General features: G+C 42.2%; 1 protein-coding gene across 1 annotated transcript in view; it reads left to right on the top strand.

Moving 5' to 3' along the window:
• Positions 1 to 14,904, top strand: part of SMYD3 (SET and MYND domain containing 3) — a 397,374-nt gene that overhangs the window by 316,518 nt on the left and 65,952 nt on the right. Inside the window, exon 8 of the mRNA XM_032184877.1 lies at positions 1,519 to 1,629. Within this exon, the coding sequence (XP_032040768.1) occupies positions 1,519 to 1,629 (111 nt within the window). The remainder of the gene's footprint in view (positions 1 to 1,518; positions 1,630 to 14,904) is intronic.

Raw genomic sequence — 14,904 nt, 5'->3', positions numbered from 1 at the left:
TTAGTACAGACCCGTTCAGCTGTCAGCCAACAGCAGTGAAACAACTTCTGTCTCAACTAGAACACAAACAAGCTGTGACAGAACATTATTTAGAAATTAAAGCTGAACAAAGTTCTCACACTTTCTAACTTTTGATTATCTGTGGAACTTGAATTTGTCTCTTTAATTAATTATACTATTAATCTTCAATTATGAGGCCATATTTTCCTTTTTTCCACAGGCTTTCTGCTTATTGACTTTACCATCTTTGGAAAAAGTGCTTGACTTTACCATCTCAGTAATCCTTTAATACAGTCCTCCCTCAATAAATAATCAAAGTAAACTGTAATAATAAATGGAAAAAAAATGCAAGCATTATTTTAGTTGCTAGTTAATTGCTCGTTTAATTAGAATACTCATTAGTTTTCAAAATGCAGACTCTGACAATAGATTTCATGGTCATTAGTACAAATTGGTCAGGTTTTCCTGTGATTTTTTTTGAGTGGACTCTCATGGTTTAACTGAGAACCATGTGAAAATTCTCCCAATTAGCTGAAGTGTCTAGGCTGAGAATGAAATAATGTGACCTGATTTTTTCAGTTGTGACCTCTATGGAGTGTTTAAAAGTGTGTTAGGTGTATAGTATAATCACTCTGTAGTGTGTATATCTGAATGCTGGTTTGAGCCAGAGTGTTATTTTGTTATATTCTTTCCCTTATCATTAGTTTGTGCCTTAACAGCACTTTAAACATTTGAAGAACCCTGCAAATGGTCAGCATTGTAAAATTCCTTCTGGCAGCCATCACAATGAATGAACTAAAGAGTTCTCTGTAATTCACTATACAATTTAAAATGACACAAACGTAAGCATTTTATTTTATTGATCATTTTACTAAATTTTCCTGTCAATAGTTTCAACAACTATGACTGCAATACTTTTGTGCTACTTTGGTCATGAAGGAAACATCACAGAAAAACTAAAGGTGGGCATAACGAAAGAAGCTTTCTTCAGGCTCAAATGGAGCAAAAGACATTTGAAAGAAAGCACAGGTTTCCCTGAAACAAAATTTATGGAGATAGTTGGATGTTGTATTATGCCAAAGTTAAATACACGTTATCTTTAGAGCTAGACAGAAAATGAGGTTCCATGCACAGGGAATTCAGATGCTGAACTTCCTTTTTTTTTTTTTTTTTTTCCTCTATTATGTATTTCTTCCTCCAAGTTTGGATGAAAAGCTGCAAGAGTCGTTGGTTGATTTTTTTTTTCTTTTTTCCTGAATTAAAAATTTTAAACTATATTAATCTGGAATAGTGAAAAAGTGTTCCTCTATGGAATTTATATTTGGCCTTTTTTGATTTTGTAGAAGTTGTCTGTTTTGTTTGTTTGTTTGTTTTCCCTAGAAAATAATCTGTTAAAATAAAATTTCATTTTCTGCAAGAAGAATGTTGTATCCAAAAATATTATCTTAGCTATACTTTAACTAAATATGGAATTTTTGTAAAACATACTAACTCTGCTTTTGTATGTGCTACACACAGCTCACTATCAGCTATATTGAATCACTGATGCCCACCAGTGAACGCCAAAAGCAACTGATGCGCCAGTATTGTTTTGAATGTGACTGTCATCTCTGCCAGGATCATGAAAAGGTAGGTTGGACAAAGAAATTCCTTGTCAGTAAAACAGAATTTTCCAGAATTTGCCTGTCAGCACCTTCCCTTACTTTATGTAATACTTATCTTTTGTTACTAAATGAATTGTCAGAATACAGCAAAAAAAAAAATGACCTCTGCCCTCAGTCCTGTTTATGTTTCTATGAAAGACAACCATGAAGGAAAGGAAAGCAGGAGATGTTGACCACATGATAAGAAGACATTTTTGCTAAAATATGCCTTCTTCTTAAAGCTAGGAACCACTTTCAGTTCCAAAGTGTGGTTCAGATTATTATGGGATTCAAGGACCTCCAAAAATGAGAGTCAACATAACTTTAAGATCAAAGGAAAATATTTGGTTTTTGCTATTCAAAATAATAATATTGGAGCTGAAACTACTTCTCTGATGCTAGAGGAAGGCTGTGCTTATCCTCCTAATAATGTTAAATTAATTTTGACAAACATGTACATCTATAAATTCTCAAGAACTACCAGACATGTTCAGGAGTTGTTAGAGCTAGGCTACATTCAGGGTGGTGAATCTCCCTGGACAACTATTTGTAGCTTTTGTGCTCTTGTTTGCAAGTTCTTGGAGCAGCATGTCAGTAGCTGCAGTAGGTAAAATTGTGTTTGTCGTGACCTTTAATTAGAGTTCAGCCTAGCCTGGATTAATTATTTTCTGGGTTCATTGCTTCATATTTATATAGCCCAGCCAGACTAATTCTGTGCTCCAAGCCTGAGGTGAGATCAAATAGAATATGCTAAATGATGCCAGCTTCACATCTACTTTGTCTCTCTGGTTATATGTATGCTTGTTCCTATTTTCAGAAATGCCTATTTTGGATGAATCAATATGCCATAGCTAAATGTGCTTTCAGTAGATCAGAGATAATATGCAAGACATTAGTGAAAATGTGATTCCAAGGAGCATGGTGTGATTCATAAAATAATTGCTGTACAGAAAAAAAGATTAAAAAAGATAATAATTAACTGCCAACATTTAAAAACTTAAAGGGAGTACAGTTGTGTGAGTGCATAATTTTGTTCAAGCCAGGGTACACCAATTAAATACATAATGTATCCTTTGATTCATCAGTAAGCAGTTCAAAAAAGAGACAACAGAAAAGTTCCAGGTTTATGACATAATACTAAATGACTTCCTGTCCATGTGCAAAAGTTGTTGGCATTTTGTGCCTGATAAAGATTGCTGCACTGCTGTTTGGAGGCAGTGAAGGGAAGCAAAGACCTCTGTTTGTCTTTCTTTTAAAGATGCTCACTCAAGTGCCATGAAATCTCAGATTAGTTTTGGGGAATGGCATCTCAACACAGATGCAGTGATGATTAAGAAACATAAGCATGCTAAAGAGTCTTCAAGGATTGCTTAAAAGTCTGTGGAAGGGGAAGCAAATGGTGGAAAGACCATTCAGCACGTAGAATGTTTTAAGAAACAAGATCCATAGGTTGGCATACACATCACTGTAAGAGCCAATGTACCGCATCTACAAATATTGTAGTGAAATTATAATTGTAGTGAAATTATGTAGTTTCATCAATATATTTAAATTAAGTAAAGATTTTTTTTCTTCTAAATTTTTAACTGTGGTTTGAATTCAACAGATTATTATTATTATTATTATCTTTTAGCAAAATTCCCTGTGGGGATGATACTGCAAAGTGTTTGGAAAGCTCCTTCTGATTTAATTCTGAAATTCTGTAAATTTTTATCATTGTTACCATGTAAACACATCTTTGAAAGGCAAGGAATCTCACGTCAACATTGTTGATGTCTGTGAAGACACAAGCCTTTTATCCTTAATTTCAGTTTAGGATGATTATATCTAATCTCCAGTAATCCTCATAGTACTGCATTTCATTGTTCTGCAGCAGAGATTTAATCACTTAACTGTTTACATGACTTACTTGGAAACAGATACTTTTCTTCCATTGATTTCAGACTATGTAAGATGGGAGACATCTAACACAGAAGCTACAATGGCAGAGAATTTTGTTTGTTTGTTTTGGTTGGTTGGTTGTGGGTTTTTTTGTGTGTGTTTGTGTTCTGTTTTGTTTTTGAAATTACAGAATGGCTGGATTTAAATGCCTTAAAGTAATCTGTTGGCAACATTATTCAATAATATAATTTCTGAAATACCGTTGGATATTGACATAACTTCTCAAGATATCTTGGGAACTTTTTAAAAGGTGAAGTCTGTCAACAGAATAGGCAATGGCTGCAGCTTTGGGTCATCAAGAGTGGAATATTCAACACTGAGTCAATAAGTAATGATAGCTTACAGTAATTTTCTGTATTACAATGTTGCTTTGTAAATATGATGGGCATCATCAATAGCAATCTAGTTCCTAAATCTTTGTTATAAATAGAAATGCACGTTTGAGTTTGGCTAAGAAATGCTATATGCCTTCAAGTAAGTTATTTATAACTTACTTGAGTAAGTTATATACATGTATATAAGTATATATAAGTAAGTATATATACATATATAAGCTGTTTTTATTTCCCTTCATTTTTCCCCATTTATTTTCCAGTTATAATTATCTCATAATAATGCTAGCATTCCCTTTCTAACATTGTAGATTGTAGCTTTTCGCTACTCCCAAGTTCTAGACTCGCTGAGTACACCTGCCAGCTGCTGAGCATCTGCTAGAGACCAGTGATAGCAGACAAATCACTCTTGAGATGCACACATCCATTTAAAGCAGAACTACAGATCAAATCCTTTCCATTGTACCTTTTATTCTACATCTAATGTAATTATTTAAAAGTAATCCTGAAAAGTCTGTGGAAGTATACATTAAAGTTTATATGAAGAGCATATAAACCTTGTATGTATTTGTTCTTGCTTATTTATACAGTACTTTACAAGTTTGTTATTAATGAAATTCATGTCTCTTCTGTTAAATTTTCTAAAAACTTGTTCTTTAGTCATCTTCTGTGCTCAGCTGAAGAAGGAAGATGATGGTATCAGGTTTCTGTTCTCAGGTCAGTCACTGACTTCACAAGTGACCTTGGGTAATCCCTTTCATTCAAAAGCAACCTTACTGTTTTCTGAGACCTTGCCCTTATTTTTCATAATTAGTGAGAAGCTACCATTTTAATTCGAGCTGGCCATATTTTTCACTAAAAACAAGACCAGTCTGTCTAAATTGGGGATAATTTTTAATGAATATTCTGTCATGCTCTGTTTTGCTCAGTTTCCCCATATGCCACATGAAGATTGGAATTCTTAATTCTGCTGAGTATTCTGATGTACAAATAATGATAGAGAATGATGCTGCATTTTCCAAGATCCTTTAGCTTTGAGTGCTGGATTTGTTTTAATAATTCCTTGAAGTGGAATGATTTGAGGTTTGTGTGTTTTGTACAGTTCTCATTCTCATCTGGTTATTTTAGCACTATTCAAAAAAAAAAAAAAAAAAAAAAAGTCGTATTTAACCTCAGAGAGAGATATGTGAACAAATAACAGGTTTAGCCTACAGAATGCTATTAGTTTCTCCCATTTCATTTAGAGATCTAATCTAAGCCAGTTTATATCCTGCCTCCATATCCAAAGAGATGGGCAACTCATTCATACACTCTTGTAGTAGCCTTCTATGAGAACTAGATTGGATACAGAAGGCTAAAGGAAAGCCTTCAAACAAATATCCACACGCTAGACAGATTGTCCTGGTTTCAGTTAGAACAGAATTAATTTTCTTCCTAGTAGCTGGTGGAATGCTGTGTTTTGGCTTAGGATGAGAAGAGTGCTGATAACACCCCGATGTTTTAATTGTTGCAGAGCAGTGCTTATACCAAGCCAAGGACACCTCAGACTTTCACTCTGTCCTGCCAACAGGCAGGCTGGGGGTGCAGTAAGAGCTGGGAGGGGACAGACCCAGGACAGGTGACCCGAACTAGCCAAAGGGGTATTCCATACCATCTGACGTCATGCTAAACAATATATAGGGGTGGCTAGCCGGGGGGAGGGGGCCGGACTGCTCGGGGTTAAGCTGGGCATCGGTCAGCGGGTGGTGAGCAATTGCATTGTGCATCACTTGCTTGTACATATTATTAGTAGTAGTACTATTATCATCATTGTATTATTATTATTATTATTATTATTATTATTATTATTATTATTATTTTCCTGTCTTATTAAACTGTCTTTATCTCAACTCACGGGCTTCACTTTCCATTTCTCTCCCCCGTCCCAGAGAGGGAGGGGGGAGGGTGAGCGAACGGCTGCGTGGTGTTTAGCTGCCAGCCGGGTTAAACCACGACAGTCTTTTTGGCGCCCAACGTGGGGCACGAAAGGTTGAGATAACGGCAGATCTGACCAGAGTGTGTTAAACTAAAATTGGTATAAGTATTAGACCTGCTTAATAGTCACTTGTCATAATGCTGATTGCTTTAATCTCAACTGTGCTGCGCCTGTTTTCCAAATTGAGTATTATAGCACGTTATTTTCCGTATGTGCTCTCTGTCATGTTGTTTATCCTCTCCGGGCCCTGGTTTCAGACCATTATGGTACTGTGTGTTGTATCAGTGGCTTATGAGATGATGAAATATCTAGCCATGACTCTAACCTGGTATTTGTACTCAGTAACATCTTCGATTCTATACTTTGGAAACTGTATTTTGGAAACTATTAGCAATTGTATCTGTTGCCTTTTTTCATTAGGGAGTCAATCTGTGGAGGGGAAAGGGGAAGATAATTTTTCTTACTTGATCACTCTCCCTTTCTCCTTCACCACCCCTGTATCCTCCTTGATCACTCTCCCTTCCTCCTTCACCACCCTCTTATCCTCCGAGTTTATTACAATAGCTCTCCAAGATATTGAATATCCTTGGGATACTCAGACCAGCATAGTCCTGTTGTTCTGCCTCCTGAATGCGCTTCAGGTTCTGCTTAAAGTTAAACAACTACTTAGGAAGCTCATCCGGAGATCTGCCCGGAGGCAGTATAGTTGTGGGTGGCAGGGAGTATGGGAGGATATGGGCAGGCATCTAGAGCAGTTGGCACCCCCAGTGTTTTGGAAATTCACCCCTGAACAAGTGCAAAATCCTCAAAAACTGGCAGAATGCTTGAATAAAAGGTGTCGCGATTCAGGAAGTTCCAAAGTAACACAAATCATTGTAACATGCTGGGGCCTGGCTCATGCCTATCGAGCTGCCATGGATACTGCTATCAACTTAGTGACAGACCCTGCGGCCACTCCAAGTCCCGTGACAGATCCAACGGCCACTGTGACCCCTACGGTGGACTCTGCAGCCGCTCCAGTCCCAGCTCCTGAAGCTGCTCCAGTCCCAGCTTCTGCAGCCGCTCCAGTCCCAACTCCTGCAGCCGCCCCAGTCCCAGCTCCTGCAGCCGCCCCAGTCCCAGCTCCTGCAGCCGCCCCAGTCCCAGCTCCTGAAGCCGCCCCAGTCCCAGCTCCTGAAGCCGCCCCAGTCCCAGCTCCTGCAGCCGCTCCAGCTCCAGTTCCTGCAGCCGCTCCAGCTCTGGTTCCTGCAGCTGCTCCAGTCCCAGCTCCTGCAGCTGCTCCAGTTCCAGCTCCTGCAGCCGCTCCAGCTCCGGTTCCTGCAGCCGCTCCAGCTCCAGTTCCTGCAGCCACTCCAGTTCCAGCTCCTGCAGCCGCTCCAGCTCCGGTTCCTGCAGCTGCTCCAGTTCAAGCTCCTGCAGCCGCTCCAGTTCCAGCTCCTGCAGCTGCTCCAGCTCCGGTTCCTGCAGCTGCTCCAGTTCAAACTCCTGCAGCCGCACCAGTTCTAGCTCCTGCAGCTGCTCCAGCTCCGGTTCCTGCAGCTGCTTCAGCTCCTGCAGCCGCTCCAGCTCCTGTAGCTGGGTCAGAGAAACGAGCTGTAGCAGTGCAAGTTGACCCTGCAGAGGGTATTCCAACCTCTGTGGCAGACCCTATAACAAGGTCAGAGAAACGAGCTGTAGCAGTGCAAGTTGACCCTGCGGAGGGTATTCCAACCTCTGTGGCAGACCCTGTAACAAGGTCAGAGAAACGAGCAGTAGCAGTGCAAGCTGCCCCTGTAGAGAAGGTGAAAAAATGGTATAGAGATTCAGGTCGTTTAGAACGCAGAGAATCTTCTGCCAAATCTAGGTATAGAGACGACGGAGACGACGACGACGCTGGGCCATCAAGGGTTCAGGAGGAGGAAGATGAGGATGCCGAAAAATCAACAGTAACTACCCGAAGCCTAAACAAGCGTGAGTTACGAGATGTGCGAAAAGATTTTGGTCGCTGTATAGGTGAGCAGCTTGTCACCTGGCTGCTCCGATGCTGGGACACTGGAGCCAATTGTGTGGAATTAGATGGCAGGGAAGCCAAGCGACTGGGATCCCTTGCTAGAGATGCAGGCATTGACAAAGCAATTGCAGATGGAGCACAATCTCACAGCCTCTGGAGGCGTCTCCTCTCAGCTGTGAGGGAAAGGTATCCCTTCAAGGAAGAACTTTTATGTCTACCAGGCAAGTGGACCACTATGGAGAAGGGAATCCAGTATCTGAGGGAATTAGCCGTACGGGAAGTGATTTATGAGGATCCAGACCTCAGACAAACATCCAAAGATCCAGATGAAGTCAGGTGTACGCGACCCATGTGGCAGAAGTTTGTACGGAGTGCACCATCATCATATGCCAGCTCATTGGCAATAATGGCCTGGAAAGAGGATGAGGAACCCACAGTGGATGAAGTGGCTAAACAACTCCGGCAGTACGAAGAAAGTCTCTCCTCTTCCTTACAGGCCTGCGTCTCAGCTGTGGAGAAACTTTCTGAAGAGTTCCACCAACTTAAAGAGAATCTATCTTCATCCCCACCTGAACCAACCAGTGTCCACCGACCAAAAGAGAACACCATGGAGAAACTTTCTGAAAAGGTTCACCAACTTGAAGAGAGATTATTCTCCTCCGTACCTGTACAGAGCAGTGTCTCAGCTATCAGGGGTAGTCGTTCATCCACACAAGGAAGACGATATGGTGGGTACTCACCCCGTGCTACCCTGTGGTTTTACTTACGAGACCATGGAGAGGACATGAGAAAATGGGATGGAAAATCTACCGCGACCCTAGAGGCACGGGTACGTGAGTTGCAAAAGAAAACAATCAGGAAGAAGGGATTCTCTGAAAAGTTTGCTGCTCCAACTTCCAGCAGACAGTCCTTCAAACACAGAAACGAAGAAGATTCCGACCAGGATTAGGGAGGCCCTGCCTCCAGCCAGGGGGAGGAAAGGGATAATCGAGTTTATTGGACTGCGTGGATTCGATGGCCTGGCACATCAGACGCACAGAAGTATAAGGCTTTAGTAGACACCGGTGCACAATGCACTATAATGCCATCGAGCTATAAAGGACCAGAGCCCATCTATATTTGTGGAGTGACAGGGGGATCTCAGCAGTTGACTGTATTGGAGGCTGAAGTGAGTCTGACTGGGAATGAGTGGGAAAAGCACCGTATTGTGACTGGCCCGGATGCTCCATGTATCCTTGGCATAGACTATCTCAGAAGAGGATATTGCAAGGACCCAAAAGGGTTCCGGTGGGCTTTTGGTATAGCTGCCTTAGAGACAGAGGGCATTAAACAATTATCTACCTTGCCTGGTCTCTCAGAGGACCCCTCTGTTGTGGGGTTGCTGAGGGTCGAAGAACAGCAAGTGCCAATCGCTACCACAACTGTGCACCGGCGGCAATATCGCACTAACCGGGACTCCCTGATTCCCATCCATAAGCTAATTCGTCAATTGGAGAGCCAAGGAGTGATCAGCAAGACTCATTCACCTTTCAATAGTCCCATATGGCCAGTGCGAAAGTCTAATGGCGAGTGGAGACTAACAGTGGACTATCGTGGCCTGAACGAAGTGACGCCACCACTGAGTGCTGCAGTGCCGGACATGCTGGAACTTCAGTATGAACTTGAATCGAAGGCAGCCAAGTGGTACGCCACAATTGATATCGCTAATGCATTTTTCTCCATCCCTCTAGCAGCAGAGTGCAGGCCACAGTTTGCTTTCACTTGGAGGGGAGTCCAATATACTTGGAATCGACTGCCCCAGGGGTGGAAACACAGCCCTACCATTTGCCATGGGCTGATCCAGTCTGCACTGGAGCAGGGGGAAGCTCCTGAACACCTGCAGTACATCGATGACATTATTGTGTGGGGTGACACAGCAGAGGAAGTTTTGGAGAAAGGGAAGAAAATAGTCCAAATCCTTCTGAAAGCCGGTTTTGCCATAAAACAAAATAAAGTCAAAGGACCTGCACGAGAGATCCAGTTTTTAGGAATAAAATGGCAAGATGGACGTCGTCAAATCCCAATGGATGTGATCAACAAAATAACAGCTATGTCTCCACCAACTAACAAAAAAGAAACACAGACTTTCCTAGGTGTTGTGGGGTTTTGGAGAATGCACATCCCAAATTACAGTCTGATTGTAAACCCGCTCTACCAAGTAACCCGTAAGAAGAATGAATTTGAATGGGGCCCTGAACAACGACAAGCCTTTGAACAAATTAAGCAGGAAATAGTCCATGCAGTAGCCCTTGGGCCAGTTCGAACAGGACCAGATGTAAAGAATGTGCTCTACACTGCAGCCGGGGAGAATGGCCCCACCTGGAGCCTCTGGCAGAAAGAACCTGGGGAAACTCGAGGTCGGCCCCTGGGGTTTTGGAGCCGGGGATACAGAGGATCTGAGGCCCGCTATACTCCAACTGAAAAGGAGATACTGGCAGCATATGAAGGAGTTCGATCTGCTTCAGAGGTGGTCGGTACTGAAGCGCAGCTCCTCCTAGCACCCCGATTGCCAGTACTAGGCTGGATGTTCAAGGGAAGGGTCTCTTCTACGCATCATGCAACTGATGCTACATGGAGCAAGTGGATTGCACTAATTACTCAGCGGGCTCGAATAGGAAACCCCAGTCGCCCAGGAATATTGGAAGTGATTATGGACTGGCCAGAAGGTAAATACTTTGGGATATCATCAGAGGAGGAGGTGGGTCGTGCTGAAGAAGCCCCACTGTACAACCAGTTACCAGAAAATGAAAAGAAATATGCCCTGTTCACTGATGGGTCCTGTCGTATTGTGGGGAAGCATCGAAGATGGAAGGCTGCTGTATGGAGTCCTACACGACGAGTTGCAGAAGCTGCTGAGGGAGAAGGTGAATCGAGTCAGTTTGCAGAAGTGAAGGCCATTCAGCTGGCTTTAGACATTGCTGAACGAGAAAAATGGCCAGTTCTCTATCTCTACACCGATTCATGGATGGTAGCAAATGCCCTGTGGGGATGGTTACAGCAATGGAAGCAAAACAACTGGCAGCGTAGGGGCAAACCCATCTGGGCTGCTGCATTGTGGCAAAATATTGCTGCTTGGGTAGAGAACCTGGCTGTGAAAGTACGTCACGTAGATGCTCATGTGCCCAAGAATCGGGCTACTGAAGAACATCAGAACAACCAGCAGGTGGATCAGGCTGCTAAGATTGAAGTAGCTCAGGTGGATCTGGATTGGCAGCATAAAGGTGAATTATTTATAGCCCGATGGGCCCATGACACCTCAGGCCATCAAGGTAGAGATGCAACATACAGATGGGCTCGTGATCGAGGGGTGGACCTGACCATGGACGCTATAGCACAGGTTATTCATGACTGTGAAACATGTGCTGCAATCAAGCAAGCCAAACGGTCAAAGCCTCTTTGGTATGGAGGACGATGGCTGAAATATAAATATGGAGAGGCCTGGCAGATTGATTACATCACACTCCCTCAAACTCGCAATGGCAAGCGCCACGTACTTACAATGGTGGAAGCAACCACCGGATGGCTGGAAACATACCCTGTGCCTCATGCCACCGCCCGGAACACTATCCTGGGCCTTGAAAAGCAAGTCCTATGGCGACATGGTACCCCAGAAAGAATAGAGTCAGACAATGGAACTCATTTCCGAAACAACCTTATAGACGCTTGGGCCAAAGAACATGGTATTGAGTGGGTGTATCACATCCCCTATCATGCACCAGCCTCCGGGAAAGTTGAACGATACAATGGACTGTTAAAGACTACATTGAAAGCAATGGGCGCTGGGACATTCAAAAACTGGGATACGCATTTGGCAAAGGCCACCTGGCTAGTCAATACTAGGGGATCTGCCAACCGAGCTGGACCTGCCCAATCAAACCTGTTACGTACTGTAGATGGGGATAAAGTTCCTGTAGTGCATGTAAAAAATATGCTGGGTAAAACAGTCTGGGCTACTCCTGCCTCAGGAAAAGGCAAACCCATTCGTGGAATTGTTTTCGCTCAGGGACCTGGATACACTTGGTGGGTGATGCAAAAGAACGGAGAGGTCCGGTGTGTACCTCAAGGAGATTTAATACTGGGTGAGAATAGCCCATGAACTGAATTGTACCATGTTAATTGCTATATAATACTGTATGTTACCACTACCATGACTACTATAGGTGACTAATTAGAATGTATGGAAAAGAGTGTAACCTGAGCATGACATAAATGGTATGGAATAAGGGGTGGATAGATGTCCTGGTTTCAGTTAGAACAGAATTAATTTTCTTCCTAGTAGCTGGTGGAATGCTGTGTTTTGGCTTAGGATGAGAAGAGTGCTGATAACACCCCGATGTTTTAATTGTTGCAGAGCAGTGCTTATACCAAGCCAAGGACACCTCAGACTTTCGCTCTGTCCTGCCAACAGGCAGGCTGGGGGTGCAGTAAGAGCTGGGAGGGGACAGACCCAGGACAGGTGACCCGAACTAGCCAAAGGGGTATTCCATACCATCTGACGTCATGCTAAACAATATATAGGGGTGGCTAGCCGGGGGGAGGGGGCCGGACTGCTCGGGGTTAAGCTGGGCATCGGTCAGCGGGTGGTGAGCAATTGCATTGTGCATCACTTGCTTGTACATATTATTATTAGTAGTACTATTATCATCATTGTATTATTATTATTATTATTATTATTATTATTATTATTATTATTATTATTATTATTATTATTATTTTCCTGTCTTATTAAACTGTCTTTATCTCAACTCACGGGCTTCACTTTCCATTTCTCTCCCCCGTCCCAGAGAGGGAGGGGGGAGGGTGAGTGAACGGCTGCGTGGTGTTTAGCTGCCAGCCGGGTTAAACCACGACACAGATGAAGTTAGGTGAGATGAATTATGTTGCTCCATAAAGTATGTATAAACACAAAATCAAGAATTGCATGGTTGTCTGCCTGTGCTAGCTGACAGGGATAGCACAGTGTAGTTGCACTTACATAGGTTTCAGCACCCTACCACTCACGTTGTGAGCAAAAATCTGTTCACACAGATCACTTTGAGCATTTGTATCTGATTGCTACTGTGGACATATTTATCTTACAGCCAGTTTTACCATTTCTTCACTGTTATTTGTGCTAAAATTGATTTAAGTAGGATAGTGGTTACATAGTACTACAATCATGCAGTTTAACTGTGCATAGAATCATTTAGGTTGGAAAAGGCCTCTAAGATCATCTGATCCAACTTTTAACCTACCGCTGCCAAGTTCACCATTAAAGCATGTCACTAAGCACTACGTACAAACAAGAGTAGCGTGTCAAACTGCTCTTTAGCCAATCTAGGTTATGTGATTTTGCCAGGACATTTTTTTTTTTAATTATTATACCAGATTTCTGATGAGCTATGATTTAAGGTGCAGCATGTCTGTTGAGACATTTTTTTCATTTGTCATTTACATGTAGTATAAATACGTGTAATATGGTTACATGTTCACACTTATGGTTAGGTGTGGCAGCTTCTTCTCTAATTGCTGGCAAATTACAGTTTACTTGCACATTTGTTTAGATCTGAGTCTTTTATATGTCAAAGTCCGCATCTTCAGGTATACTTACGCAGCACCCTATCCACAGTGATCCTGTTCAGCTGCAGCTGATGCATGCTGACGCCCTCAGGGTGAGCAGTCATAGTGCTAGAACAAGTGGAGAGGTCCTTGGCTGCACAGATGCCCTGCCATTAACTGTTGTGGGAGCTAATGTTCCTCACTGCTGTTGAGAGGACTTCATGATGAATCTCTGCTTGCATTAGTTGTTTTCTGTGTGCTTGTCCCACTGCCAGCACAGCCATGGACAAATCCAGGCGTCTAGCTGTCATCAAGGGTAAGAAAATAGGCAGGGAAATAGTGGCAGCTAGCTCTAGCTTTGGATCTCAAATGATTAGGCCCCAATGTCAGCTGCTTGTCAACTCTAGGAGGTAATACCATAATGCTGGCCAGTCTCTTTCGGCAACTGGTTCAGCAGCCTGGTTGCTGATTTAACAGGAGAAGAGAAGCATGTGCTAACACACTAGTGTAAACAGGTTAAGGTAAGATTAGGACGATCCTTTTGGCAGCACGTTCTGCCCAATTAAATGGTATTAACTGCAAATCTAACCAACATTTTTAATTGATTGTGGCTCAAGACAAGAAACAATCAGTAAGTAAAAGAGGGAAAAAAAGACCTCTTTTTAAGAATGTGTGCTGTCAGTACTTCAAGTTTTTGCTACTGTAATGTCTTCAGTTCATTGTATCTCTGACAGCTTTATAAATTATTATTATTTGCTCCAGACATTTTAAGATCAATCTACACCGTAATTTGGAAATGCGTTCCTTCATAAAAGCTGAACTCTTGGCAGTGAATTACCGTCCCAGCACATAAAAGCCCCTTACATTAATTATAATTAAAGATGGGATTACACCGATGACAAACATTTTAAAAGGAGAAATTTTTTTTCCACAATCATGAGCCAGAGTATTGTTCATATTCTACATTTTCAGCCAAGGATTTGAGGGAGATTTGTGCTTTGCTATGAGTCGTCTTTCTTCTTTGGAGCCAGGATTTAATATTTTAGTCTAGCTTGCTTTTGGAAAGCTTTTATTTATTACAAGGTCACAAGCAATGGGTTTTGAATCATTTTTACATTTGTCCAGTATTTTATAGTTGCCAAAGCTAATAATAACATAATGCCAGTAAGTACTTTATTCCTTTAATCAGTTTATTGCTTTGCTTATTACTTGCTCATATTGCATCCTGAGTTTTTTTAGAGAACATCACAAGTCCAGTTTCCAACCCAAGGACTCTCAAAATTAGGTCACCTGAATAGCAGCCAAGCCATGAAAATGATCATGAAAATGTCACCTATGGTTCTTTAGCTTTTGCACTTCCATGCACTCACCAGCTCTCTCTCTCTCTCTCTTTTTTTTTTTTTTTTTAATAAAACCAGTAAGCAATCCCCTAAAGCTACTAAATGT

This window comes from Aythya fuligula, chromosome 3 (genome assembly GCF_009819795.1).
Source record: "Aythya fuligula isolate bAytFul2 chromosome 3, bAytFul2.pri, whole genome shotgun sequence".
NCBI classification, from domain to species: Eukaryota; Metazoa; Chordata; class Aves; order Anseriformes; family Anatidae; genus Aythya; species Aythya fuligula.
The sequence above is the reverse complement of the archived record's forward strand: the minus strand, read 5'-3'. Positions and strand labels throughout refer to the sequence as shown.